This window comes from Molossus molossus, unplaced genomic scaffold (genome assembly GCF_014108415.1).
Source record: "Molossus molossus isolate mMolMol1 unplaced genomic scaffold, mMolMol1.p scaffold_m16_p_12, whole genome shotgun sequence".
NCBI classification, from domain to species: Eukaryota; Metazoa; Chordata; class Mammalia; order Chiroptera; family Molossidae; genus Molossus; species Molossus molossus.
In genome coordinates, this window is record NW_023425347.1 from 91,617,287 (window position 1) to 91,645,238 (window position 27,952).

A 27,952-nucleotide genomic window follows, 5' to 3' on the forward strand; every position below is an offset into this window, starting at 1 on the left:
GGGCCTCCAACATGGCTACAGGCTGAGGCGGTCAGCAGGGCTTCGGGCCAGTCAGCCAGACACTTGGCCACACGGCCGCTCAGCACAGGCACAGCCCGTGATGGCAAACCCGGGGCCCTCCCCCCGCAGGGGGCTCTACATCGGAGAACGGGGCCCCACTGAGCCTCCGCGTTTGACGAAGGCGAGACACTGAAACTGGGGGATAAGACAATGTCTCCACACCCCGATAAGCCAGGGGGCCTTTCGTACACACCCGTAGACTTGCAGGTTTGTGAGGTCACGAAGAAAAGGTTCCATTACTGACAAAAGCAAAGGAATTCAGCTCGCACTGGCTTCTCTCCGTTCGGGGAGGATTTTGCGCTCACAGATTAGCTACCAAACGCTGTAAACCTGGGCAGTCTCTGTCTCAAGGCAGCTCCTGGCTAATCTACGGCTGTGGAAGCGATGTGCTGTTTTAGACAGCTCTCAGACTGTTGTAGACATCTGATGTAGTGGGGGATTTGTACTAGCAAAAGACCTCTCTTTCCTCTGCAGAAACAGAAAACCCCGAGAAACTCTGGCCACCTGAGCCCAGCCAAGGGGCTGCTTCCAACACAGGGTCACCACCTGCTTCTTCAAGATGCCTGCAAGGAATGCAAATGCCATGGCGACATTTCCTGAACCCTGGTTATTTACCAGACTAGAATCCTCTCTGGGAAGTGTTTAATCCTGTATCAAATACAGAAAGGCAAACCGCTGGCTTTGAGAGAGAGTTCACTGTAAAGGTGAGCAGGTGCCCAGAAGGGTTCCCAAAACTCTGGGAAGGAGAAGGCCTGGTCACACCTGCTGCAGGAATAGCCCTGGCAACTGACCAGCTCGCTCCAGGGGTGGGGAGCATTTAACAACTGGAAGAGTCTTCCCAGTGCACTTGGTGCAGATCCCGCTGCTGCAAAGGGGATGCTGTGAAGACGAGGGTCCCAAGAATCAGAGCTGCACCAGGCTCACATGGCACTTGGAACCATCTGCCCGGGAGGCCATGGCGCCTGAGCATGCTCCTCGCTCAGAGACTCAGGACCCCAGCTGGTGGCTGTGGACTCAGACCCGCCGCTCCCTGTCCTCCTGAGAGATGCCCAGCACCGACTTGTGAGGGATTCTGCACTCTTGCAGAGACTTGGTGAGGTCGGAGAAACGTCTCCTGGGCACCTCCATCGTTTCAATGCTGCAGTGCCCGTAGGTGGCCTTGTTCTTGTGTTCGGCCACAGCCACGATGGTCTGTAAGTCATCAGTTGGCCGGAAATGGCGAGTGAACCTTCGGCCTGACGGTGATCTGACAGCGAGCAGCAGCCGCGGCTCTTGATCTGATGGCTCCTCCAGGACTCTGGCCCTGGAGGAGCTCTGTCTCCTGGTTTGGATGATGAGTTTCCTCTCCGGGGAACAAACTGGAGCTCTGGAGTCTTCTTGGCTTGTCTTCATGGTGCAGGTCTCCTCTTGGTACAGAGCCTGGATGCTGCTCAGTTGCAGTGAGCTGGCCTTTTTGGCCACTGTTTCCACAGCCCCCTCCTCCAGGGTCTTCCTGTTGATGGAAGGAAGGACCCGGTATTTGTTGAGGGAAGAGGAAGCCCCTACGGGCATCTGCTGCAGCAGCTCAGGGACCTCATCGGAAGCTCCCTGGTTTGGAGACCTGGGCACGCAGGCTCCTGGTTTCTGGCTGCTTGGCGACTCGCAGGGAATGGCGGGAGGCGGAGAGGATGGTGCGCAGTGAGAGCACACACCCGTGCCCTGGGGTTTGCGTAGACTCGGCCGTGTGCGTCCCTTGGCAGACTTGGGCCTTATCACGTGCATGTTTGGTTCCCAAATGAAGCCGTCGGCTGCGGTGCTGATAACAGTGCTGCACTCGGGGGCGGCTACGTTCACAGGGACTTCTGTGGCCATTGCTTCTTAAGACCCCTAGAGAAGCAGAAGAAAAGAGAAGAGACAGGAATGAAACCTCCTGGGACTTCTGGATCCAGCCATTCACTCCCCAAGTGCCAGGATAATCCAACTGGCTGCAGTGGGGAGGTGGCACCAGCTACAATTCATTCATTCATTCCAGGTACTGGGATATATCAGTGAGCCCAAATCCTTGCGACTTAAATTATTATAGTGAGGAAAGATCATTCTTATTCTCAATTGGGGGATGGGTGGACTTTAAGCTGAGAGACCAGAAGATGAGAAGGATCAGACCACGTTGTAACCTAGACCAGGGGTGACTCTTTCTGTCAATCCTTCCAGCTTTGGGAGCCACATGGTGTCTGTTCCAGCTCCTCAACCCTGCCATCTTAGCATGAAAACAGCCATATGTGATTATGCAAAGCAGCGATTATGCAAAGCAGCGATTATGCAAAGCAGCAGTGCCAGGAGCCGTGGCTCTGTCTTTCTGGTACGGATGTCACTTTCCTCACCTATACAGTTAGCTAGATGACCCTGAAAACATTATTTAAATGCCTCTGAACATCAGTCTCTTTATCTGTAACAAGGGAGTAGTATCATGAGCCCTGGCTGGTTTGGCTCAGTGGTTAGAGCGTCGGTCTGCGGTCCAGAGAGACCCGGGTTCGGTTCCCGCTAAGGGCGTGTACCGTGGTTGCAGTTTGTCCCCGGCCCTGGTTGGTCGTGTGGGTGGCAGCCACTCGATGTGTCCCTTTCACATAGATGTTTCTCTCTCTCTCTCTCTTCCTCTCTCTCCCTCCCACTCTGTCTGAACAAAAAATGGAAAAATGTCCCCAAGTGAGGATAAAAAAAAAAAATAGTATCATGAAATAATGTAGGTAAGGCCGTGACCACCAGGCTTGATGAAATGGTTAAGGGTTTTTGGTTTTCTGTTTGTTTAATGCTTTTATTCTTTTAGGTCCAAATGCATTGCCTGTTGCTTCACAGCTCCTCCCCCGGGTGCAAGCAACTCTAACCAGCTGGGCCAGTCATGGGACATGGGCCCGCCCACTGCACAGAAATGCCAGAAGGTTGATGCCTCATGAAACTGCCTCAAAAATATGAGATCAGTGCTTTCTAATAAATCCCTTCTAATTCCACACTTAAATCTTACACTTACCTCAAATTCACTTACTCTGAGCTACCTTCATCACATGGTCCTGTAATGTAACCCAAGCCCCTCAGCCCTGAACTCTAACAGTGCCATTCTGTACCATTAGGGCCTACTTTTAGGGGGTACCCTCTTCCTCCCCATGAAAACCACATCCAAACAAAACCCAATATCCCTGTATTTTCCTGAAGTCCTACTCAGTGCAAAATCTTGGACAAAGTGACCCTCTCTTTCCTTTTTTTTTTTTTTTTGCCCTCACCTGAGGACACTTTTGCATTTATCTTGAGTTAGAGCAGGAGGGAGAAAAGGAGGAAAAGAGAGAAAGAAACATCGATGTGAGAGAGACACATCGAGTGATTGCCACCCACATGACCCCAACTGGGGGCAGGGACAAACTGCAACTGAGGTACTGGCCCTTAGCAGGAACCGAACCGGGGTCTCTCTGGTCCGCAGGCCGATGCTCCAGCTGCTGAGCCAAGCTGGCCAGGGCACAACCCTCTTTCCTAAGGGCCTCTGCCGTCTCCATTCCACCTGCAGACCCAGTCTTCCTCCACTCCCGTTTCCACACTCCTCAGCTTTCACACCCAATCTGGTGGCTGGGAGTTAGGAGCCTTCTCCTTGGCGTAAAAAAAGCCTGCCCCTCTCCTTGTTAATTTAATCTATTTTCTGATCAACTGTGAAGAATGCGTTGGGGGTTCTGCCCCTTTCAGTTCAGTTCTAACATCTTTCACTTGTAATTAAGCAGTTCTGAGCTGTAACTCAGCACAAGGAGGTCATAATTGTCCAACTGTTCTGCCAAAGATAAGCTCCCTGGCACGCCGGCTCCCCCGCCCAGCCCGCCCTCCCCCGTTGGGGAATGGCTATTAATTTGCCACAGCTTCTGCAGAATTATCACAGACTTGGCTTCCAACTCCCACACATGCCTCGGGAAGGCTTTACTGTCAGCGAGTTTGGTAACTTAGAAACCTCTTCCTTAACAACTTTGACAAGCGGAGTCATGTGTTCGCCCAGGCTCTCTGCTGGGTTATTTTTACCAGTAAAACTGGAGTGTGCGCATGCACTTTCTATACCTTTCGGTACTATGTAATTATCCATGTTCGGGGGTGTCATATTCAAGACACGCTGGTCATAAGATAACATGACTGTGAGCTATCCCAGAGAAAAACCTCACTTATGACTAATTCCTAGAAGCCCACTCATGGTTATTTAGAGACTAACGCCTCCTTCAGGTAGAACCATTCCAGCGAACCTGCTTTCATAACCCCTGCCTCCTCTCGAGCAGGGACCATCTGCTACGTGGCGGGAACACAACTCTCCCCGGCCTCTCGAACAGGGAGAGGGGCGGCGGGGCAAACAGGTGTTTGGGGACCTGGGCCAACTTTGTGTCTTTATAGTCACACCTTGGGTCCCGAGCCCCTGCCCGCCCCCTCAGTCCAGCAAGGCGTCTGCAGCTCCCACCGTGATCCCTGCTCGGCGCATTTCACCACCTCGCGGCCTGGCAGACACAACCACCGAGTGATTTGACGAGACCCAGGCGTAGGCAGCCCTCGAGCTGAATAGGCAAGTGGCCTGTTTATTAAACACACCAGCAGCGCCCCAGAGGCCTGCTAGCAGTCCGGAAACAAACACTGAGAACTGTTCCCAGAAGGGCAGGTGCTCATTCCGTAAGATTAACCACCGAATCAACTGGGAAGAAGGGAAGATGGGTAGGAGATGCTAAAGCCACAGTCCTGCTTGCCTAGGGCCCACCTCCCACCACAGGGTCAGACCACCCTCTTCCACGCACGGCCCAATAGAAATCTCCTGGAAATGCAATAAAATATAACCACCCACATACCATCTGCTGGTAAGTACTAAGGATACATACGTGTGAACTGCCCGTCTTTTAAAAATATTTATCAGTTAATACTACCCCCTGCCAATCCCCACCCCTCCTTGTGAGGCCTTCAGGATGAAACAGCTCGGAAGAACCAACAGGAGATGGGAGTTGGCCCGTGGATGAGAACTGGTACCATTCCCAGTTCCAACCAGGACTAATGCTTATGATACACTGTCCTGTGCAGAGTGCCACATTTAAAGGGGGGTAGAGCAACTGGACAACAAGCCATCAAGTGATCAAAGGTTTGGGAAAAGAATTGGGAATGATTCTCAGGGAAGTGGGTAGGTGGAAGGGGTAGCTCCTTTATTTCCAAGTATGGGCAGCTCCAGACGGAATCAAGTTTAAGCAGCAAGAGGAGGGATCTGGGGGAGGGGCAAGAAAGAACTTGTAGAAAGTGAGAGGTGACTTGGGTGAAAGAACACTGGTCTGGGGGAGGCTCAGATCTGGTTCCGGCTTCTCCATGTGACGGGACAGCCCTTTGTCCCTCTGAGTCTGTGTCCTGCCTGTACTGCCCAGCCAGGAGGGCATGGCCCAATGGTTTCCTAGGCCCCGTGGCTTCCGCAGAGCCCTGGGGTTGTCCTGTTCCGGAAAGGTGAGCTCGGGCCAGGCTGGCTTTGCCCCCGGGGAGTAGCCCCTACTCTCTGGGCCCCCCTGTCCTGTCTCCCAGGGTGCGCCCGGTTCCGGTTTGGGGAGGCCCGCCCGGGCGACGTCCAGGGGGTCGGGTCTGGCCTCTCGGGTCCTGGCCAGGCCGCGGGGGGCCGTGAGCTGACCCGCGGGGCCGGGGGCCTGCGGCGCTCACCTCACCTCTCTGCTCCATCCGCCGCAGTCGCTGGGCTCCGTCCCGCTGGTAAACAGCCCTGGTCTCCCGGGCAACCGTGCAGGTGGGCGGCCACGTGCTTCCGGTCTGGCGCCGGAATAGGCCAGGCCCGGTAAGGAGGGGTGGGGGTCGGGGGTCGGGGGCGGGGTCGGCGACCCAGGGCCTGGCTGGTCCTCACCTGGTTTCCCGCCTGGTTTCCCATCTCCTGGGGGAGAGAGCGCGGAGCTCTGTCCTGGGGGCTGGCCTGGAGGCTGGGGGCTGGGACCCGGTTTGTGACCTTGGGTCAGGCTTTGACCCTGTTAGTGTCCCCAGTTTTTAGGTGAAGCTGCTGGACTGATTCCTGGTGAGCCTAGAATCTGAGTGGCTGCTTTTAGGGAATCTGTTGAGTTGGGGACCACTTTCTGTCTTATCTGTCCTCGGTGCAACTCTTTCCGTACCAACCAGTCAGTGACCTCCTCATTTCCCCATCAGACTCCCACTCGCCTGCCACATCCCATCCTGGCCCTTGTTTTCAACCACATTTACACCTGCTTTGACCCTCCTGACCATCACCTTTTACACTTCCAGCAACTCCAGTCACTTCTACGACTTTTGTCTTTCAACCTCTTGGAGACTCCAGTCCATCGCCCTAGTCTGCTTTGCCCCTGCTTGTCAACCTGGCTCTTCTTGGCCCATCACCCCAGCCAATTTCTTGCAAGAATCCTCCAGCCCTGGCTGCCGTCTCTCCATTCCTCCCACCTACCGAAGCCCCAGTCAGTCCACTGACACCGGGAACTGAAGAAATCTTGACCAGCCACATTTCGCTGACATACTGGAATGGTCTCCAACCTCCACTGAACCCTCCGACCCCACACAGAACCCTTCCACTTCTCAGTGCCGTTCCCTTTCTGCTCAGTGGCTGCTGCAAACCTTTGTCTCTCTCCTGAAAATTTCCACCTCTCCCCTTCCTGTTCCAACGCAGAAGGTAAACTTGCTTCCCTCTTCACAGAGAAAAGAAAAGCCATCACATGGAACTGTTCTCAGCTTTCTGCCATCACACCTACAGACTTGTCTACTTTTTCTCCCTACTTTCCGCTCTCTCTCCTGTTCTAATGCAAGGGGACCCATCCTCTGACTCTGTCCAAGATTGACTGCCCCTCCATGGCTTCCCTGGGGCCTGTTCTCTGTCACAGGGCCACACGTATAACACCCTCACCATAGCCCAGGCCTTTGCCTCTGCTGACCCCTCTGCCTGGATGATTCTTCTCCAAGTTCCCCAGCCCCTCCTCCCCTTCCTTTACCTCCTGCTCACTTACCCTTCAGAACAACTTAATGGGGGAAGTCTTCCCCGATGGAGTTAAGGTAGCTTCAGAAGGAGTCCTAACTGGACTGTCATCCGCCAGGCACTGTTCTAGACTCTTGGAATACACAGGTGAATAATTTAGTGACTGTATCAAAAGATAACATTAGTAGATATTCAAGAACCGTATCAGAAGAAAGAATTAGGATTCATTACCCAGCTTTGTGGCAAGACATTTGCTGTTTCTCTATCCCAGATGCATGGAACAAGATTATAACGTGGGCATGACTCCAGCCCTCCTCAAGATGGTCACATTTGATTGAGAAGACACGTCTCACGCCCAGAGCGTTAGAAATCAGATTATTTTCAGTACAGTGGGAGCCAGGTGTGGAAGAGCAGGCAGAGGCTGCTAAGTGACGGGCACTGTCAGAAAGGTCTTGAGGGGCTGTGCAGGAGGTGATCATTTCAGCGGGGAGTTTCTGCCCATCTCATAAAGGAAGCACCTCATCTGTGGGAGCGGCTGCTGAGGGCCTGGGCTGGGCAGGCCTCCTGCTAGGGTCACCTCCTCATCCACTCTGGATACCCAGGGAGGCATCTGAGCCCCCAAGAAGGTTCAGGAGGTGGCAGTCTTGGGAGCTGATGAGTTTGCAGCTCTGGGCTGGTGGTTTATTTCCTGTAAATGATTCTGTCAGAAATATCTAAGCAATGCTCTTCAGCCCAGCAATGCACTAGAAAAAGATTAAAGTGCATTCTTCATCAGTTATTTTAATATCACCTGAAAATCATGCAATCTTTTGGAGAATCAAATTGGCTTTTCACCCCGTGTGTGTGTGCGTGTGTGTGTGTGCGCGCCCACACAGGCAACCAGTGAAACGGTGCTTGTGCCTAGGGTGTGTTTACTATTTAGCAGTGTGCCCTTTGCTCCCTGGTGCCACGCAATGCACAGCCTGAAATGGGAGGGAGGCTGCAGGGAAGGAAAGGCAGCTGGCCAGTCACCTGCTGTGCCCACCTGCTCGTTAAAGAGAGAGCTGACTCTGCTGCCTTTGTCTCCCATCTTTCTCTAAAGAAGGTGTCCGCAAAGGGCAAACCCTGTGGTGCACACATGCAAAGTGGGTTCTCAGTACATGGCCAGAGGTCACTGCCATGCCAGCTCGCAGCAGACTCACTCTCCTTCCCAGCCACCGTTCTCTCTACTCCCCAGCTTCCCGCTGAGCTCCAGCCAACTTGGTTCCCACAGGGGCCCTCAGATTTTTTATCTCTGGAGTCTTCCCTCATGCCTCTCCCACCCTGCTCCCTTCCTTGAAGTCGATTCAAATTTGCTGATCCTTCAAGGCCCATCTTAAAAGCTACCACTTTCACGAAAGCTTTTCTGGAACACCTCTCTCTCCTCGAACCTCATGTGCTGTTTCTGGTCTCTTTTGGTCCAGTAGAACATGTCCAACCCGATGGCACCACGCACCCTCACTAGGCTACCTTCTCTGATCTTCATACCTCCCTCCGTACAGACAGCATCGGGAAACAACCGAGTCCCGGGGCCCCTGGCTAATGAGTGGCAGAGCAATCTTAAAACCCTAGCCCACTGACTCCGAAGCCCACCCTGTACCCCAGAGCCCCGTCCCCACTCACATTGCTGCCTGGCAGCTTACCTGTACCCACCTGCTGCACCATCGCGGGCGTTGCAGGCAGGCCTCTGGAGACAAGTTTGAATCTTGGCTGCACCACTTGCTACCTGAGAACCTTGGGTAACTGACTTAGCTTCTGTGGGCCTTAGCCCACACCTGTAGAAAGGAGATGATAAGAATAGGGTTGCCAGGAGGGTGGAATGACGGAACGGCCGTAAGGGTCTTAGCACAGTGCCCGGCACGTGGGAAGCGCTTGGTCAGGGGTAATGTCATTATCATGTTGTTTTCGTCTTACAGTGCATGTCTCCTTCTGTAGGTTAGGAGCCCGTGTCTGAGTCCTCTAGTTTGCCCACACGGTGCTTCATGGTGGGTGCTTGGCAAATGAGAATTAAATGGATGACGATGGAGATGCTGACTGCACAGCTGGCTTGTCCGCTGAGAGACCCAGCAAGATCCCAACTGGTATCCCCTCAGGATATCTGGCTTGAAGTCTAAATGAGCCACCACCACCCCCCCCCCCCCAGGGCTGGGCTGGAGGCAGGAGCTTCCGTTTCTTGGCAGCTTGTCCCCAAAGAGCATTTGGCCTCTTATGAACTAGTGACTTCTAGATTTTGAAGTCAATACCCAGTGTCCTCCTCTATCCCATGAGACATGTCGACTGGGACCATAGATAACCTCCCAGCAGAAGGTGAACTGCTACATATTCTGGTGGAGAGGCCAAGAGGCTGGGCAGGTGGTCATTTCTCCCACTGGGTCAGCTTCCAGAGGGGACTTGCAAGAGGGAAGTTTCCAGGTAATGAAACTTACCCCTTGAAGTGCTACAGTTCTTTTACTATTTCCCCCATATTATTAGAAAACTGGAAAATGTATTGCCTACTGCCCGGTTACCTTAAGCAGAACATGTCAGATGCAGCAGCTGACCTTGGCTACTGTTGCCCAAGCGCCAGCGGTCCATGGGGGTCAGGGTCATTGTCTCCACCTCACAGATGAAGAAGCTAGGGCTCAGGGAGCTAAGCCCAGCTCCAGCCCTCTTCTCCAAAACAGAAGCGGCCAATTGGTACCCCCCAAGGCTATGGGGCTGCTTGAAGTCTAAATGACTCCCCGCCACCCGCCCCAGGGCTGGGCTGAAGGCAGGAGCTTACATGCTTTTCACCTTTGCAGTCTCTGGCAAAATGAAACCTTTTCTTGGTGACATAAAGGCCATAATTGTGCTCCAGAAACAATGCTGTTGATGTGGCTAGAGCCATCTGCCCCGACACTCAGTGCCCCAGGTTCGAAGGCTTGGTCAGCTGTTGTTTTAACCATTTCTCCCCCTCTGCCTTCCTACTGAGAGCCGCCTCTCGACCTTCATTCCTCTTCAACCTCTGGGTGTGAGCAAAGAGAGGCTGATGTGCCCTGGCCGGTTTGGCTCAGCGGTTAGAGTGTCGGCCTGCGGACCCGAGAGTCCCGGGTTCGATTCCTGCTAGGGACACGTACCTCGGTTGCAGTTTGTCTCCGACCCCGGGTAGGGTTGTGTGGGTGGCAGCCACTCAATGTGTCTCTCTCACATCGATGTTTCTCTCTCTCTCTTCCTCCCTCTCTCCCTCCTGCTCTATCTGAAGATAAATGCAAAAATGTCCTCGAGTGAGGATTAAAAAAAGAGAGAGAGAGAGAGAAGCTGATGCTGTGTAGCACTGTCTGAAATAAGAGTGTTGTGGCATCCGCCTGGATGCTCAGGTCGTCTGGTTGGGTCTCCTCAGCTGTGTTTTGGATAGGTACAGCCCTTCACTCGACCCACAGGTATGAGGAGAACTGCTGAGGAGCGGGGGGCGCCACCTTTGGGGTCAGACACACCTGGGTTAAGTTCTGGCTCTGTCGGTTTGTAGGGCAAAGTGACTAACTTCTTCCCATCTCTATCCCCTCATCAGTAAGCTGGGGTGGATTGTCTGTGTCTCCTTGGGAGTATTCCAAGAGGATTCAAGGAGATAATCCATGGACTGTGCTTTGCCCCGTGCTGGTCCTCAGTAGGTTGTAGTTTTGTTTTTTATTTCTGTAACTTGAAGCATGAAGTACTCCCATCATCCATTCATTCATTCCCCAAGTATTTATTTACTGCCCATCTTTCCGTGCCTAGTTTCCTTATCTGAAAAATGAGGACAATAACAGTACTTCCCTGGCTGGGGACTTAATCAGTAAATGCATGTGAAGTGCTCAGAAACTGTGCGAGGTATAAAATAAGCGTGATTCAAGTGTTACCACCCTTATCATTGGTACTAGTGTGTCCTTGGCTCTGTGCTACTTAGACTCTGGGGATAAACAGATGAACAGAATGGAACGAGCCTTGACTACAGATCGTTCAGGCTCCGTCCTCCCTAGCTTCTCCTTGGAGAACAAGCCAACCGGCGTTTCGTCTGTGTAAGATGAATTGATGGTCTGAGAGGGTAGCTCTTAGGCACTCGCCACCTTGCTGGCTGCTGCCCCAGAGGCTGGCATAGGAGGCCATGCCCTGCTCCCCACCACGCTCTCGCCCTTCATTAAGTCTCCGGCCTCTTGGTTTTGGTTCTGCACAATCCAAAACTCCCACAGCGACTGCTCACATGGACAAAACCACGTCCATCTTGCCTGAGTCATAGCCGTGAAGGTCCGTGTCTGTGAAATGCTCTGTGGCCCTCTAAATGCTTCATGAACAAGCAGTCTCGTCAGGGGTCTGGCGAGGTGCAGAGCACTGGCCTGGGGTTAGGGACCGGAGCTTAAGCCCTGGCCCCGCCACTAGGTAGCTGTGCGGATCTTTTTCAGGTCCCTCTCTCTGAGCTCTGGTTTCTCACCTCAAATGGCTGGGGTTGTAGTGAGGAGTGTACAGGAGCAGAATGCAAATTTAAGGTAAACCCAGGCCCCCTCAAATACCACCTCCTTTTGGAGGTGAGTTCACTGCTCCTGCCTCTGAACTCAAAGGCATTTATTATACAATCTCTCGTGCAGTGCTCCTCACTCTGCACAGGCTTAGACTGGCCTCCCCAGACCCAGCCTCTGGGAGGGGGAAATGCAGTGCTGGGCGAAGCCGGGAGAGACCCTGCTGGGACGTGAGCAAGGGAAGACTGGGGAGAGGAGGGAGAGAAACATCCATGTGAGAGAGACACATTGATTGGTTGCCTCTGGCATGGCCCCGACCAGGGCTGGGGACTGAACCACAACCAAGGACAGAACCACAACTGAGGTACGTGCCCTTGATCAGAATCGAACCTGTGACTCTTTGGTCCGCAGGCTGATGCTCTAACCGCTGAACCAAACCGGCCAGGGCAGGGACAGCTCTTTAAATCATTACCTGAGAGCGGCATTGGCTAGGGGTGACTCCTACTCCCCTCACCAGGAGGGGTCATAACCTTGAACCAGACAGTCCCCTGTAGCAGAGGCATTTCTCAGTGTGAGTGTCAGGGATAGGTCCCGTCCCTGAAGAGGGGACCTACCAAAGACTGGGCTAAACATTCCAAAAACAAAGGCGACCCAAACAAGGAATTTCTCCCCACATTGGGCTTCTGGTCTGTATTGGGTCTCTAGTTACCCATTTGGTCTCCCAGCCAGCTCAGCGGCGCTCCTCGGGCCAGAACCCTGTCGGCTGGAAGAGCACACAGTGGGTGCCCAGTGAGAGTCTGTGCCATTGCACCCGGCTCCCTATTCTCTCTCCCCAGTGCTGTCCCCTGCTCATGGCAAAGACGTGAGTCCCTTCCTCATAAACGAACCCACCATACACTTATTTCTAAAGACTCAAACAGGAAAATGGAAGCCAGCCTGTAGCGCTGGGGCCTAATTTAGAAACGTCCTGCACAGGGCTTGAGCGGAAGGCGGGCTGGGACCAGGCCGGCAGCGTCCCCCAGAATCCTGCCCAGGAGGGCAAATGGCAGAGACGCCTGGTCCCTCTCCCAGGGCTCTGCGGCAGGACCCTCGTTTAGAAGTTTACCTGGCAGACGCTGCCACAGAGCGGAAGGCCAGCTCTGCTCCTGCCACGGCCTCTAGGCTCAGCCGAGCCGTTGCTCACACGCCAAGCCCTGATGCTCAGATTTAGCTTGATTTATGACAGGCGTGTAAGGACTTCTACTTCAAGACAGCTGTTGGCTGATCGGGGGGCTCCCCGTGACAAGGTGGGGCACTGAGCCCACCTTCCCTCCGCTGTCCTATGGGAAGGGTGCCAAACATGGGCACCATCACCATCGCTGATGGCGAGAGGAAGGATGTGTTTACCCGTCAGAGCAATTTCTAGTACAAACCACTTTTACTGCGTTATTTCGGGGGGTCCCCACACGTCTGCGCCATCGGGGGCTTAGCAAGGAAGTCGTTCAGATGCTGAGCCTCAGTTTCTCCACCTCTAAAATGATGATGGGGCCTCTCAAGTTTTTCTGAGGATTAAATCATGTCCTGCCCATGAAGCCTTCAGAGAAAAGGGCACCTGGCATGCAGTCATTTCTTTGGAAATGCTGGAAATGTTTGCTGGGCGTTCTCAGTCTCACTTTAAGGAGAGGAAACCCAGGGGCTAATTTGATGAAAAAGATACCAGGGCATCAAGGAAGGAGACATGGGGGGCGGGTGGGGTTGCTGCCGTGCCAGCGGGGTTCCACTTGCCTGAATGGGGTCTCCATCACGGACCTCACATGTGCCTTTACGCTTGGGAATGAAGAAATACGGACCCTCAAAAGGATAAAAAGAAAAAAAACAAGATGAAGGGCTACTGTTGCCAAAGAAAGAAATGAAAAAAAACAACACTTGCACTTTTTTTTTTTTTATCCTCACCCGAGGACATTTTTTGATATTTTGTTCAGATAGAGTGGGAGGGAGAGAGAGAGAGAGAAACATCGACATGAAAGGGACACATCGAGTGGGTGCCACCCACACGACCCAACCAGGGCTGGGGACAAACTGTAACCGAGGTACGTGCCCTTAGCGGGAACTGAACCCAGGTCTCTCCAGACCGCAGGCCGACGCTCTAACTGCTGAGCAAAACCGGCCAGGGAAACACTTGCACTTTTTAAGCAACTAAAGACTTATCTTTGTATTTAGGTCTAAATACCAGAAAGAGTATCCCGTTTAGAGATAACTGGGTTTTAAAAGCTCTCTTTGCTCTGGGTACTCCATGGAGGGTCCTCCAAGGTCCGCACTGCAGCTGGGGTTTTCCACCCTCACGGACTCTCCTCATTTTGGTCATTTCCTCCCCGGACAGGCGTTCAGCTGGCTGACCCCTGCGACCAGAGGGAACTGTGATCCTGGCCCCTCGGCCCCCTGGTCTCCCCGGGAATGAAGGTCCTCGGGGTTCTCGTGGTCTTCACCTCCTGCTGTAAGTAGTGAGCAGCTGGGAGAGGTCCCAGGTGCTGTCGTCCTGTCCCTCCTGAGGTGGCACGGGCTGAGGGGAAATCAGGATCAGGAGAAGAAGAGGCTCCCCAAAGTCCTCCTGCTTCTGTTTCCTCTGCAAAATGGGTTGATGCCAGTGCTGGGACCCCCCCAAACTTCTGGGAAATCAAAGGTTTGCCACCATCGGCTAAGAAAGAGGGCGTTTGGCTATTTTGCCAAACACACCCCTTCAGGGGTCTTTCCTTGGGATGCTAGTTGCCTTTATTTAAAGTCGTGTGGATTCCAGGACAAAACCACAGACGTACATTTAGCTAATTCAGGAACAGTTATTTTCCATCAGGAAGGCGTTCTTATAGGGAGTGACTGGGAATTGTAAGGCCTTGCTCTCGGGGGGCCGGGTCGGTACCCCTGCAACGTGAAAAGAACCTGGTGGAGGCAGCGTGGGTGATGTGGGAAACTCCGACTCTTTAGTTAGTTGTGCAGAGATTTGTCTAAATCCACTTCTCTATCTGTTTCAGCTGTGGAGCAATAACTTGTGGGTCCCTAAGTCAAAATGTCAGAAACGGGGTTCTCATTTTCCCTTGGTGGTGGAATTTACGGTTTTCAAGGTCATGGTGTGGGGGACCCCTACGCAGGCAGAGCCACTTCCACAGCAGGTCCCGCCCTCGCTCTGGGGCCTCGGGCACAGTGACCGCCCCAGGCTTCGGCCCCCTCTTTGATGCTTAGTGACAAGGCGGCCAGACCTCAGCATGAGATGGGAAGGCTCCTGGGGAAATGTCCTCAAACCCTCTGTCTCTGTTTTTCTTCTTCAACTTTATTTTTTATTTTATTTTTATGGCAAAATTAGCATATGCATGTAATTAAAAAGCAACATAAGTGTCCTAGCCGGTTTGGCTCAGCAGTTAGAGCGTCGGCCTGCGGTCCAGAGAGACCTGGGTTCGGTTCCCACTAAGGGCATGTACCTCGGTTGCAGTTTGTCCCCAGCCCTGGTTGGATTGTGTGGGTGGCAGCCACCCAATGTGTCTCTTTCACGTTGATGTTTTTCTCTCTCTCTCTCTCCCCCTCTCACTCTATCTGAAGATAAATGGAAAAATATCTTCAGGTGAGAATTAAAAAAACAAAAACTAAAATCAGTGAGTAGAGAGTAACAGAACAAAGCCCCTTCTCACCCTTCCCAGACCCCCGTCCTTCTTCTGCACCCCACATATGACACATCCTCCAGGCCTTTACACATGCATCTAAAACATTTTCATGGAAAAGTAATATGTGCTCATTTTTAAAAAAGAATCAGACAGATAAAAGTATGTAAAGTAAATGTTGCCTGTTTTTCTCTCCACCTGCCTCCTCAATCCCGATGCTTATAGGTATTGCTATTAAACGTAGTATATTTTCAAGACATCATTTAGTTATTATCCCCTGCCGGTGGATATGAGAGAAACAGCTATCGGCTGCCTCCTGCATGTGCCCCAATGGGGGATCAAACCCACAACCTGGGTATGTGCCCTGACCAGGAATCGAACCCACCACCTTTTGGGACGACACTCCAACCGACTGAGCCACACCGGCCAGGGCAGTTTCCAGTTTTCTGATATCACAGATAACGCTGCGGCACTTTTGTAAACATGTTTAGAAGTAAATATTGCTGGCTCCGCGTGTCTTTGCCATTTAAAAAAATGGATGAATGGACTGAGGTTATCATTTCTGCCTCTTAAGTATTTTGCTTCTCCTGTGAGATTGTAAATGCCCATGATATTTGTAGAGATGGGCAGAACCGGCCTTGACTTTTCTTTTTAATCCTCACCCGAGGATATTTTTCCATTCATCTTCAGATAGAGTGGGAGGCAGGGAGAGAGAGAGACAGAGAGAGAGAGACATTGGCGTGAGAGAGACACATCGACTGTTGCCTCCTGCACGACCCTGACCAGGGCTGGGACCCAACCACAGCTGAGGTACGTGCCCTTGACCGGAATCGACCTCGAGACTCTGGTCCGAGGGCCGATGCTGTAGCCACTAAGCCAGACCGGTCAGGGCATGGCCTTGAATTTTTCCCCTTAACGTTGAACACCAGGCCTGAGGGAGTTTCTGCCGAGGTGAGTGGTTCTCCACTTTCGGGGAGACTGTAGTTGACAGTATAGTTCTGAGTAGCATGGAAACTGGGTTCTCCTCTGGACGCGCAGGAAACTAGCTGTGTGGGTCTGATCCTACCTCCTCCCTGTTAAAGGGCCAATGACCGCAGCGCGCTGATGCACCAGCTTAGGGGGCTCCCGATACCGACTGCCAGGCTCTCCAGCGAGGGAACCCCAGGGGGCGCTGCTCGCAGCATTGTTTCTCCGGAACTTTCTCGTTGGCAGTGATGGGCCCCACCCACAGCAGCTTCTGGCAGTTCCAGAGGATGGTCAAGCTCGTCACCGGGCGGAGTGCCTTCTTCACATACTATGGATATGGCTGCTACTGTGGGCTCGGGGGCAAAGGGACCCCAGTGGACGACACCGACAGGTGAGTGGGGAAGCTCCAAGGCCTCCTGTCATTTAATTTGCATTGAAATCCATGTTTAAGGAGAGGGAGGGTATCGGGACTCCTGCGTTGCAGGTAACAGAAACCAATGCAGGTGAGCATGAGAGAAAAACTGAATGGGGATCGGAGGGAGGTCTGGAGGAACCGGACCAGGGCTGGCTTCCGGGATGCGTGGCCGGGCAGCTGCGTAGGACCAGTATTCCCAGGGACCTGCACCCCTCGGGAACTCTCAGGTTTCCATTTGGCGCCAGGCCTTGCAGACTATGGAGTCAGTCCTGCTCCGAGCGCTGGAAACATTGTCGATTCTTAGGGCGAACGGGGTCTTCTCTCAGCTCCCCAGGGTTTAGGATTATAGGTGCAGCAAGACTGGCCCGCTGTCTCCCAGTCCCGATCTCGTATTCCAGGAGAGAGACTCCGAGTGGCCAGTTTGGAAAGGTTATCCACCTGGGTGAGCTCAAACTGGCTGCCAGGCCTACCCCAGGACGGGGGTCGGGGTGGGAGTACCTGGAAAAGGGAGGTTCGTGTCATCATCCCGGGTCTGGGTGGTAGAACACAGGAGAGTGTGCGAGTCATTTCATTGGAAGAAGTAAGAAACAAAACGTTCCTTGCCACTTTAAACCCAGCCAGGATAAAATGTCCCCGCGACGGGGCCTGAACTGTTACTCCTAGAGTTTGATCCTTCTGGCTTGGGCTCCTGAGACATGGAATGTTCCAGCTGGAAGGACCCAGAGCCCTGGAGGGGACCCCACACTGATGAAGTGCCCGTCGTGGACCAAGCACTGGGATCGGTGATTTGCACGCTAGACGTGATTTAATCCTCACAGCAAACGGCCGGGGCAGGGTTACCATCCCCATTTTACAGGTGGCAACACTGAGGGCTCATGAAACCCGAGTGGTGAAACCCAAAGATACGCAGCAACCAGGTGGCAAAGTCAGAATTTGAACAAGAGTGTGTCTGTTTTAAAAATCCAGGCCCTTTGATGCTCTGTGCCTCCCCTGTCCAAGTTCAAAGGTGGGTGAGAAATTTGACACTCTTAGCCAAAGATGACAGATGCCAAAGAGCCTGTTTGCAGATGGGATGGGGAGAGAGCAAGACAGAAGTGACTGGCCCAGGGCATCAGCCAGGGCATTTTCTTTCCCGTGTCTTAGAATCCAGTCCCAGGTTTCTGCATTTCTGCCCCTCGTATACTGGCTGAACAGATGAGCCGAGGCCATGCCCAAGCTTTTTCCTCAAACATTTTCCCTTTCTGCCCACCCCTGCCCCTTGTCTCTCTGAACACCACGAGAGCAAGAACTAAAGCATTCTGTGTTCTTGCTGACAACTATCCCCTCAGAGACCATCACAGTGCCTGGCAGGTAGTAGGTGCTCAGTAAAAAGTCATTACGCACATGAATGAGTACACAGACCTGAAGCTGAGTCCCGAGCCCATCATTTTCCAGCTGTGAACTTTTGGGAAATTCGCCTCCGAATCTCATTTCGTCCCCTATGAAATGGGGACAGTGATCACACTTCATAGGGTTAGTGTGAGGAGCTAATGCGATAGGGATTGAACAGGGCTCAGCAAATGTGAGTGGTTATTTACAGTATGTGTAAGATTAGCATTTTTTTAGTGTACCTCCCTACCTTCAGCCCCTTCTCGTCCAGGGGAGGAGGCAGGTGAGTCCTTCCCACCAAGGGCCTCCAGCTGACCCCCCAGGGCCCTCTCATGGTGAAGCCCCTGTTCCCGCTCTGGTCCGGCCCCCAGGTGCTGCCGGGCCCACGACTGCTGCTACGAGAAGCTGAAGCAGCTGGGCTGCCAGCCCTTGCTGAGCAGCTACCAGTTCCACATCGTCAACCGCACCGTGGTCTGTGAGTAGCCTCCCCGTGGGGCGATGCCCTGGGACCCCCGCCTTCGCTTCATGTCTGCCTCCTCGTGCGCCCAGAGAACATTCAGGGAGGGAGATTTTCCCACGTGCTTTGAGATGGCAAGCGGCCGTTCCGAGAACGCTTCCCGGGAGTCCCTGCTTCGTGTGTCCCGTGGCTCCTGCCCACCCCGCGCCCAGCGCCTGGGAGCACGGAGCGGTGTAGCGCGTGCTCAGTAATGCTTGTTGACTTGAGATGATGTGGGAGTTTGCAGCTTCGCTCGGCACCTGTTGCTGCCGAGAACCTTCTCGCCACGTCTGTCGCGTGTGCATGAGGCAGCTCGGCTGGCTTCCCGTTGAACAAATATTTGGCAAGGGTGATGGCACACCCAGCCCTGTGATGGGTGCCGTGGGGGACATGGAAGTCAATAGGTGGGGACGGGAAGGGAACTCACATGTCATCAAGGCCATTCAAGCAGGAGGGCAAGGGACAAGGGCGGGCAAGAACTGAATGTCCAGCACCTAGGGTGTGGCCCCGATGTCCCGGGATGTTCGGGGCTGGTGGGCGTGGATGTGGGTAGGGCAAGCTCAGTCCAGAGAGCTGCACCCTTGAGAGCCCTGGGCTGTAGCCCCCTGTGAATGCCTCTCACTCCAGCAGTTGGTGGTTGAACCCCCCCCCCCCCCGAGAGTGTGCGACTCACCTATGGGGCAACAGGAACTCCTCCCCCCCACGCGTTTATTCACAGCTGTGAGTGTGCTTGGAGTCCGCGTCTTCTCCAGAGGTTGGGGAACCGCTGTCTCCCTGTCCCTCATCTCCCCCCTTACAGGGGGTGCTCAGCGTCCCCACCCAGCGTTCTGGCTCAGGACACACCAAGCAAGATGCGCCGAGACCGTGCAGTCTCCTGGCGGCAGCGGTGAGACCGGAAACAGTGGGCTGGGAGCGCAGACCCCTGCCTGGGAGGGCCAGCTTCAGCTCCGTCTGCTTCTCGGACGCCACAGTCCCTGTCAGTGGGGAGACACCCCCTTGATTCCACGTGGGCTCAAGGAGACTTCTGTGCTGGGGGCTCTCTGGCCATGGCTGCCCTCAGGCCAAGGCAAAGTGTCTCTTCTATGAGACCCCAAGGTCACGTCCAAGGAGAGGGGAAGGGATCAGGGCCTAGAGCACGGCAGGGCAGGGGGAGCCGGAGCAGGTTGCCCCCAAAGTGTTGTTTGCTGTGGCAACTGATGCCCTCTGGAGGCCTGGCCGAGTTTCTGGCCACCTCCATCAACCCCTCCGGCTCCACATCCGGGATGTGGAGGCAGGGGTGGGGCAGGCCTGGCTGCTGGTGGGTGAGGGAAGGGGCACACAGCTCAGATGCCCCCTGGCTCTCTTCTCAGCCCGGCTCACGGTCTTGCTTTCTTCTCGCTGGTTTCTCCTCACCTTTTCATCTCGATCTTAGCATCTGCCATGTCAGGTGTTCTCCTAAATGCTTGGAAAGGCATCCGTTTTAGAGAAAATGTCCTTAAGAGTCTCTCTTCTCTGATGTCCCGATAAAGCACAGGGACCGAGGGAGAGGGAAGGGTGCTCTGAGGAGGGAAACGCAACTTCAGTAGGTGCGAAGGACCTTCCCACACATCAGTGCCCGGCCCAGACCACGCCTCTGCCCTCAGGTGCTGTGGGCTGGCTGTGCCCACCAGGGCCAGCCTGGGCACTCTGCTGCTGGGGGAGCTCCTTCACCAGCCCCTTCACTTCCCGTGTGGTGGAGGAGGTAGAGGAGAGTGGCCTGGAACACGGCTGGGGCCCCAGTTGGTGGCCTGCAGAAATGCCCTCTGCTTGGCACATGCTGAGTGGTGGCAGGAGGTGCAGGCAGGACCTGGGAGCTGGACACCCCTGCTGAGCGACGGTGGCCCATTGCTCCTGAAACCTGATCAGAGCTCCTGGAGGCCAGCACTCTGCTCAGGGAATTAGCATGTCAGCACCCCCTCCTCAGCGGTACCAGGCCTGTTGTCCCCACCCACCCTGCCGGGGCCCTAATCCCCACCTGGTACAGGGCTGGGACCTGGGTGATCTGGGTTCTAATCCTGGATTTGTTGCTGATAGGTACTGAGACCTTAAGGGAGATTCAGACACATCCATGCCCTTGCCCAGTAATGACTGAGTGCCCACTGGGTGGCCATGCAGGGCCAGCACTGTGCCAGGGACTGGAGGCACTGAACGAGGCAGCCTCAGGCCTGGCTCTCTTGGTATTCTCTGGAGCTGAAGGAGCCCTTAGAGACCACCCAGACCCACCCTTCATTGTAGTGACAGGGGGAATGAGGCCGGGGGTGGGGTGGGGAGCTTGATCCAAGTGACAGAAAGGACGAGAACATCTGTGTCTCGAGCCTCTCCAGAGCTCTGGAACACACCGCCTGGCCTGCGTTCTCTGGGCCTCGGTCTTTCCATCCCTAAAACAGGTGTAATTACAATAGCTGTGGGTTATGAGTGTCTGTGACAGCACCTGGGACCCCCATGACAAACCATTATCGAGGAAGACCCTGAGGCTCAGAGAGGTTAAGTGAGATGGCCAAGGTCACACAGCCAGGGAAAGAAAAGTCGGGCTTCAGACCTGGGTCCGCTGACCCCAGAGCTGGTGCCCCTGCCTCACACCGCCCTCCCCAGTGGCAGGGGCTGCCAGGAGGGTGATGGGTGCACTTGATCAGGGGACCCACAGAGCAAGGCTCCCTGTCTGCAGCAGACTCATCAGGATGCTCAGCCCTGGCCCAGGGCAGGAGGCGTTTGCTCCTCTGCAGTGCCCAGCTCTGTCTGTGCCAGCTCTGTGTACCCTGCCGAGAGGCCCAGACAGAGCGACGCTTCGGAGTTGAGCAGAGCTGCGTCCGAATCCCAGCTTCACCCCTTCTCGCTGAATAGTTGCAAAACCACCTGGGCCTTAGGCTCCCCATCTGTGAAATGGAGATAATAACATGCACTTCATGAGGTCACTGTAAGGAGCGACGAAAGTAACCCCACTAACAGCTCTGGCCCATAGCAGGTGCTTAGGTCATGCCCTTCTTTTCCGAAGTTGAGATGGCTTTGTTCATCCGGTGCTCCTTCCCCTTCACTTTGTGGGAGTACTGGGCTCTTCTTTACTACTGTTGAGAGATTCTCCGAAGCGTCTCCTGGAGCTAAAGCCATGAGCTCCTTACAGAATAAAAGCTCTTCACGCCCCTCTCCCCAGTGACAGGGCAGATCAGAGAGCCGCCCTGCAATGGCTAATCACCTCCCAGCCTCCAGTTCTGAAACCCTGCCCAAGCCCAGTCCCAGGTTGCCTAGCAACCAGTGGCTGTTCGGGGATGCAGTTGGTGAGAAGGGGAGGGAAGGGAGAAAAACAGCTTGGTCTGTCCACATGTCTAAATGTCACTCGGAGATCAGTGCAGAGATAGGCCTGTAACCCGAGCCCCGGGGCCAATTTGCCAGGTAAGGAAGGCTGCCCTCCGGCAACCAGGGAGGTTGTTATGCCTCCTCTGAGCGGGCTTACGTAAGTACTTGGCATTTGCGAAGGCCCGTAAGATCAGCCAGTGGTGACAGCCCCCTCCACCCACACATACATGCATATGTTGTGTGGGGAGGAGCCTGGCAGAAACCGGTTGCTGCCAACGGGCCTTCTCCCTCTGCCAGAGGGGAAAGGTGGGCTTGGTAACCATTGCATTTGCTGTTCGCTGAGATCTTCCTCCTCTACTACTGAGTTAATTTCTCCCAACACTTCTACTTGTTGACAACACCACTGTTCTCCGCCAGCATCTGTCTCCACCTGAAACAGTCTTGTTTCCTTCTGCATCAACTTCACCCCAATAAAATTTGAATTCTGGGCCCTGGCCGGTTTGGCTCAGCGGTTAGAGCTTCGCCCGCGGACCAGAGAGTCCTGGGTTTGGTTCCCTGCTAAGGGCACGCACCTCGGTTGCAGTTTGTCCCCCGCCCTGGTTGGGGTCGTGTGGGTGGCGACCAGTCGATGTGTCTCTCTCACATTGACGTTTTTCTCTCTCTCTCTTCCTCCTTCCCTCCCTCCCGCTCTATCTGAAGATAAATGCAAACATGTCCTTGGGTGAGGATAAAAAAAAAAATGAGTTCCGGGAGAGCAGGGGACAAGTGTGTCTCGTTCAGGGGCACACCCACGGACGGAGGAGGGTGCCCCGGAGCTGTGCAATGTGGGGTCTGATCACTCAGACCTGTACCCCAGATCCTAGCCGGAGGCCAGACCCGTGGCAGGAACGCAATACCTGTTTGTTGGATGAGTGAATGAATGAAAAAACATTAACTAATCCATGCAGGCATCCTTATCCCCATTCGAAAGCGGAGCGACAGGCTTGGGGAGAGGCCCCTGAGATCCCAGAGCATGTGGGCAGCAGGTCTGGCCCCGGGGCCTGGCTTCCTGCTTCCTGGGATGGGGCTCCTTCCATGCCCGCAGGTCAGTCCAGCCAGCGAGGCAGCAGCAGGTAGACGGTGTGTTTGCTGTGTGCTCAGGGCTGATCTGCAATGACGCGACCACTCCCTGCCTGGAAGAATCTTGTGTTTAAGGAGGGAGACAGGTGATAAAACATTCAGAAGTAAAGGCACATTCAGGTAGTGACAAGTGCTACAAAGCATCTGAAACAAGGTGGCAAGGTGCAGAGTGCAGGGGGAGGGAAGTGCGGCTAAGGAAGACCTCTCCGCGGGGGCGGCATTTGGCCAGTGCGGTGGGAGCAGAGGAGACAGGAAGAGGGGCGGGGAGGCCGGACCTTGGACGGGGACGAGTCCCACAGGACTGGGGGACAGGGCAAGGAGATCACTTTCCACTTCAGTTGCAGGGGAAGCCGTTGGATCCTTGGAAGCAGGGAGTGATCTGCACCGATTTTGCCTTAGAAAGATCACTGTGACCACTGCAGAGAAGTCGGGGAAGGAGAAGGGGGAGCCGTTAGTGGGCTGTTTCAGTAGCACTGCGGGGAGTCACCACAGCTTGGGTCAGGGTGGTGGTGTGGAGATGGAGAGGAGTCAGATGCTGGGCGTGTTTTGGAGGTAAATTGACAGGACCTGCTGATGGACTAGAGGTGGGGCGGGAAGGAGACAGGCTGAACCCGAGGTTCTCGGCCTGAGCAGCCATGGAGAATGGCGTCCCCTTCTGGGCTCGGGCGGATGGGGGGAGGGCAGACCATGAAGACACAGCCGAGCTCGTCAGGGGCCATGTGGGGTTTGAGACGCGTGTCAGAAAGCAGGAGGGGAGCCGAGGGGACGGAGCTTGGAGTCTAGAGCCGTGGCCAGTTCCTCCCACAACCAGGGACGCATCTGGGCTGGCAGGAGCACAGGAGGGTCGCCAGTGCTCAGCCGTGTCTAAGGCCCGGAGATGGAACAAGGGCCCCCCAGGGGAGGATTCAGAGACCCCCACAGAGGCCTGGCAGGAGGTCTGGGTAGCCCCAGGCAGGATGCGGGCCTTCCTGCTCTGTCTCACCTGTGGACATGTGCTTCACGGGATGAGAACGAGTGTCTTGAAGCTGTCAGTTCCAGTTGTCAGTTCCAGTTGTCATGCCTCCTCAGTAAAGTGGGGGCGCAGGATCTGGCTGTAGGCCTGCTTTGTATTGTTGTTGTTTTATCCTCCTCTGAGGACATTTTTGCCTTTATCATCAGATAGAGTGGGAGGGAGGAGGGGAGGAAGAGAGAGAGAGAGAAACATCAACGTGAGAGAGACACATGGAGTGGTCGCCACCCACACGACCCCAACGGGGGCAGGGGGACAAACAGCAACCAAGTACGTGCCCGGGAACTGAACCCGGGACTCCCCGGTCCGGGGGCTGACGCTCTAACCGCTGAGCACCGGCCAGGGCGATGTAGGCCTGTTTTGAAAGGATGGCTGTGGAAATGGCCTTGGTTGACCGAGGGCTGTCCCTTCCTCTGGGCCATGGCGAGCCAGCTCCTCCCACGGCCATGGGTGCCTGCAGAGACGCAGCCCACATCACAGACCGCTGCTCAGGACCACGTCCCGGGGCCAGGGACTGGGCAAGCCTTCGGACGCAGAACTGAGTGTCAGGACAGAACCGTGCTGCAGGCGCTGGGGAGGCTCGGGAGACGAGGCCGGAAGGGGGCGTGAGGGACAGGAAGGGGAGTTCGGAGAATTGAGATGGCAGAAGGAGAGCTGGAGAAGAAGAGGCAGGAAAGGGAGAGGAGGTGGGCGAGGCAGGGTGAGAAAGGGTGTCACTCAGGTTCACATGTCGCCAGGCCCTTCGGGGGCAGAGTGAGGGTGAACAGGGTGGGACCCTGTGCCCGAGTCACCCACCTCCCCTAAGAGGACCAGCCATAGCCCAAGTGGGCCCTGCCTAAGGCAACGGCTGCCCAGGGACGGACGAAAGGGGCACGCTGGGTGCAGCCGAGGTGACAGACCTGGACCTGGATGTGGACGGGGGTTCGTGAGGGGTCCCCGGGAGTGCTGGGGCGTGTTGGGTCTGGCAGAGGGGTGTGAGGGCAAAGGCGATCCAGGCGGCAGGAGCCGAGAACCAGAGGCGGGCACATCCCGGCAGGGTCCAGCCCGAGGGTGAGTGGAGGGCGGTGCTGAGGCGGAGGGGGTACGCACACGGAAACTCGCGTCCTCAGGGGGATGGAGGAGGACGGTCCCTGCAGGAATCGTGGGCCTGGGAGAGGGAGCCGGGCAGGCAGACAGCCTGGGGCCAGCGCTGGGTCTTCCTGGTCCGACACGTGAGCCCGAGGGCACGTCGTCATCATAGCAGACATTTGTACAGCATTGTGTGCGCCGGGCACACCCAACCGTGCCATCTGCCAACAGTGACAAAAACCCTCACAGACTATGAAGCAGGCACGGTTGTTTATTTTTGACACTATTATTTTTATAACCATTTTATAAATAAGGATACTGAAGCTAACTTGCCCAGATTCAACAGAGCTCACCCCCAACCCTCAAAAGAGAGTAGGACCGAGTGGAGTTGTCTAGAAAGAGAAAGCTGTGCCTTAGACCCCCCCCCCCCAACTCTCTCTCTCTCTCTCACACAGAGCAGTACAGCTCTCACTACTAAATAAAAGACCCCGCCTAGTAGTGATTTGGCCAAAGAGTAGACACTGGATCCCAAAGGCCAGTGCAGGTTTCATTCATTCTTTCAGTCAATGACTATTTGTTGAGCACCTACTATGTGCCGGCATCTGTGCTACATGCTGGGGATACTGTGATGGACAAGACAAAGCCCCAGTCTCACAGAGTCCAGCTCCGTCGAGGAGAGACAGACAGAAGCAGCTCAATCAATAAGAGGAGTGCCCGTTACGGAATAACCAGGGGTGTAAGAGGGAGCCTCAGGCAGTGGTCCTGGGGAGCCTCTCTGACAAGGGCAGATTTGACCCAGGCCCAAAGGGTGGGATGAATCCAGCCACGTGAGGATCCTGAAGATAACTGTTTTAGACAAAGGGGACAGTGAGTGCAAAGGCCCTGGGACAAGGCAGAGCGAGACAGGGGACACAAGAGGCCAGAGTGCCTGCAGAGAGCGAAGGTGGCGGAGCGAGGGCCGATGACGACGGAGAAGCTGGCGGGGGCCAGGTCTTGGCGAGCCCGCTCTGGCGTCCATGGCAAGGACTTGGGGTGTCTTCCCCAAGGAGTGGGAACCCATCTCGGGGCTTCAGTCAGGAGACTGGACGAACCCAGGTTACATTTGAAGAAGGCCCCTGCTTCTTCCCTCCTATGAGGGAGGAGGAGCTGGGATGACAGGGGTTGGGTGGAGGCTGGAGGCTGGGAGAAGAGGACGGAGCAGGGCCGTTTTAATCAGAGACATCAATGCAACTTGCTGGCGGACTGGAGGTGAAAAGGCAAAGAAAGGAGGTTGGCTGCTAGTTTTCAGGCTCGAGTAGGAGGGGGTGCAGGTCCCTGAGCCAAGAGTGTGGGCGAAGGACAGGCCCGATGGGCGGAGGGGGCACGCATGTCATGAATTCCTTTGGGGCGTCCTAAGTTGCTCATACCTGAGTCATCCGCGAGAGATGTCCAGCAAGCCTTTGGAAACATGAGATGAGTCCCGAGGAAATGGGTCCCGTCACCTTGGCCTGCGTGCCACCCAAGTGCGCTGACTCGGGGCGCCCCCTCCATGCAGCCCCCAGTCCCTCGCTCCTCTCCTTTTCTCCCATGCCGCTGCGTATGCCGGTGTTTGTGACGTGTCCGGGTGTGATCAGGCCGTGGGGACCAAGGGAAAGGACTCCGAGTCACTTCCCTTTTCTGTTTTCAGCCCCCGACCCCTTCCCGCGAGCTCTCTGTGTTCCCAAACCTGAGACCCAAACCCTGGGAGCGAGCTGGGAGCGCCCAGTGGCCCTGTCTCTCTGCAGGTGACTGTGCCCTGGGTCCTGGCGTCGGCTGCCACTGCGGGCTGAGGGCCTGCGAGTGCGACAGGCGGTCGGCCAGCTGCTTCAGAGACAGCCTGCCCACCTACGAGAAGAACTTCAAGCAGCTCCTCTTGAGCCGGCCCCGGTGTGGCAGGCGCAAGCTCCAGTGCTAGGGAGGCCGCGGCTCCCCTTGCCGGTCAGCATCTGTTCTAGGATCACCTCTGGGAAGCCCTCCCCCGTCGTCCCAGCAGGCTTCACTTCGCGCAGCTCGCCCCCAGTGTTCGGCGGGGGGTGCTCCTTGGTCCCTCAGCTTCGGCGGGTGGAGATCAAGACAAAAGCCTGGCATTCTGTGGAGGGAGACAGACCGTAGTGTATACGTAACTCAGTGACACGGTCCCACAGCAGAAAGTGCCGGAGGCAGTGAAACAGGGCACAGCGTAGAGAGATGCCCCAACCCCCATCCCAGGACGTTTCCGGGAGGGAAGAGGCCCCAGGGTCTTCCTTCCACTCCCCCCCCCCCAGATCAGGAGGCAGGGTGGGCTTGGGAATGGCCCTCAGTCCAGAGCTTGCTGTGAGCAGAGCCAGCCTGCAGAATAGGCCGTGGTGCACACGTCACAGACCTGAGAGGCACACTCACAGTCTTTCTCATTGGCTCCAGGGCTGCCTTCTGAAAACCCTCAGGCGGGAGAAAATTGACCCATGGTCACCTCTCAGGAGACAGAGCGTGAGAACATCAGCACCCTCGGCTGCCAGTGGATGTCGCGACCAAGAAGACGTCGACGAATGGGCAAGGGGGAGGGAATCAGAGGCATCCACAATTTCCATCCAAACTTCGAAGCTCCTGGTTACATCAGACATAAATTCTATTAAAGATTAAAGTGATCTAATCTGGGTGGACCCTGTTCTTTTTTTTAGAAAAAAAAATACGTTTTTATTGATTTTTTAAAAAAAGAGAGATAGGAAGGGAGAGAGAGAGAAACATTGATGTGAGAGAGATACTTCTATTGGCTGCCTCCTGCACGCCCCCTACTGGGGATCGAGCCCACAACCCAGGCATGTGTCCTGACCGGGAATTGAACCGGACCTCTCAATCTGTGGGATGATGCTCAGTCCCCTGAGCCACACTGGCCAGGTGACCCTGATCTTTTTAATGCCCCACTGGCATGGTGGATTGCAGAGACAGCTGCTGCTGTTCATACCTCTCTGTATCCTCACTGCTTACGATGGGACACTGCCTTTCCCATCAAGAGGTAGAGTATTTTCTGGCCCTTGAATCTGAACTCTGAACTGGCCTGGTGACTGCATTGGTCAATAGGATGTCATGGGAGTGACGGT

The 27,952-nt window shown here is 55.0% G+C and overlaps 2 protein-coding genes across 6 annotated transcripts; one reads left to right on the plus strand and one right to left on the minus strand.

Annotated features, from left to right (window-relative positions):
* Nucleotides 1-1,074: 1,074 nt before the first annotated feature.
* UBXN10 (UBX domain protein 10) lies at nucleotides 1,075-1,911 on the minus strand. Its single transcript, XM_036257389.1, has one exon. The coding sequence runs from the start codon at nucleotides 1,909-1,911 to the stop codon at nucleotides 1,075-1,077; it is 837 nt and encodes a 278-aa protein (XP_036113282.1).
* Nucleotides 1,912-5,042: 3,131 nt separating this feature from the next.
* On the plus strand, nucleotides 5,043-27,495 carry PLA2G2C (phospholipase A2 group IIC). Of its 5 annotated transcripts, none has more exons than XM_036257045.1 (6): nucleotides 5,043-5,176; nucleotides 13,841-13,954; nucleotides 16,320-16,464; nucleotides 18,228-18,331; nucleotides 26,621-26,813; nucleotides 27,276-27,495. In XM_036257045.1, exons 2-5 carry the CDS (start codon nucleotides 13,915-13,917, stop codon nucleotides 26,788-26,790), a joined length of 459 nt encoding a protein of 152 aa, XP_036112938.1. In that variant the 5' UTR covers nucleotides 5,043-5,176; nucleotides 13,841-13,914; the 3' UTR covers nucleotides 26,791-26,813; nucleotides 27,276-27,495. The 5 variants fall into 5 exon arrangements, with proteins under 5 accessions (XP_036112938.1, XP_036112936.1, XP_036112941.1 ...); XM_036257043.1 differs by lacking the exon at nucleotides 5,043-5,176 and adding an exon at nucleotides 5,341-5,526; XM_036257047.1 differs by lacking the exon at nucleotides 5,043-5,176 and adding an exon at nucleotides 5,764-5,815.
* The last annotated feature ends 457 nt before the right edge of the window (nucleotides 27,496-27,952 follow it).

Coding starts and splice junctions, on each gene's coding strand:
- UBXN10 (XM_036257389.1), bottom strand. CDS start 1,911: ATGGCCACAGAAGTCCCTGTGAACGTAGCCGCCCCCGAGTGCAGCACT.
- PLA2G2C (XM_036257045.1), top strand. CDS start 13,915: ATGAAGGTCCTCGGGGTTCTCGTGGTCTTCACCTCCTGCT. Junction 13,955..16,319: donor CGTGGTCTTCACCTCCTGCT/GTAAGTAGTGAG, acceptor TCTCGTTGGCAG/TGATGGGCCCCACCCACAGC. Junction 16,465..18,227: donor CCAGTGGACGACACCGACAG/GTGAGTGGGGAA, acceptor TCCGGCCCCCAG/GTGCTGCCGGGCCCACGACT.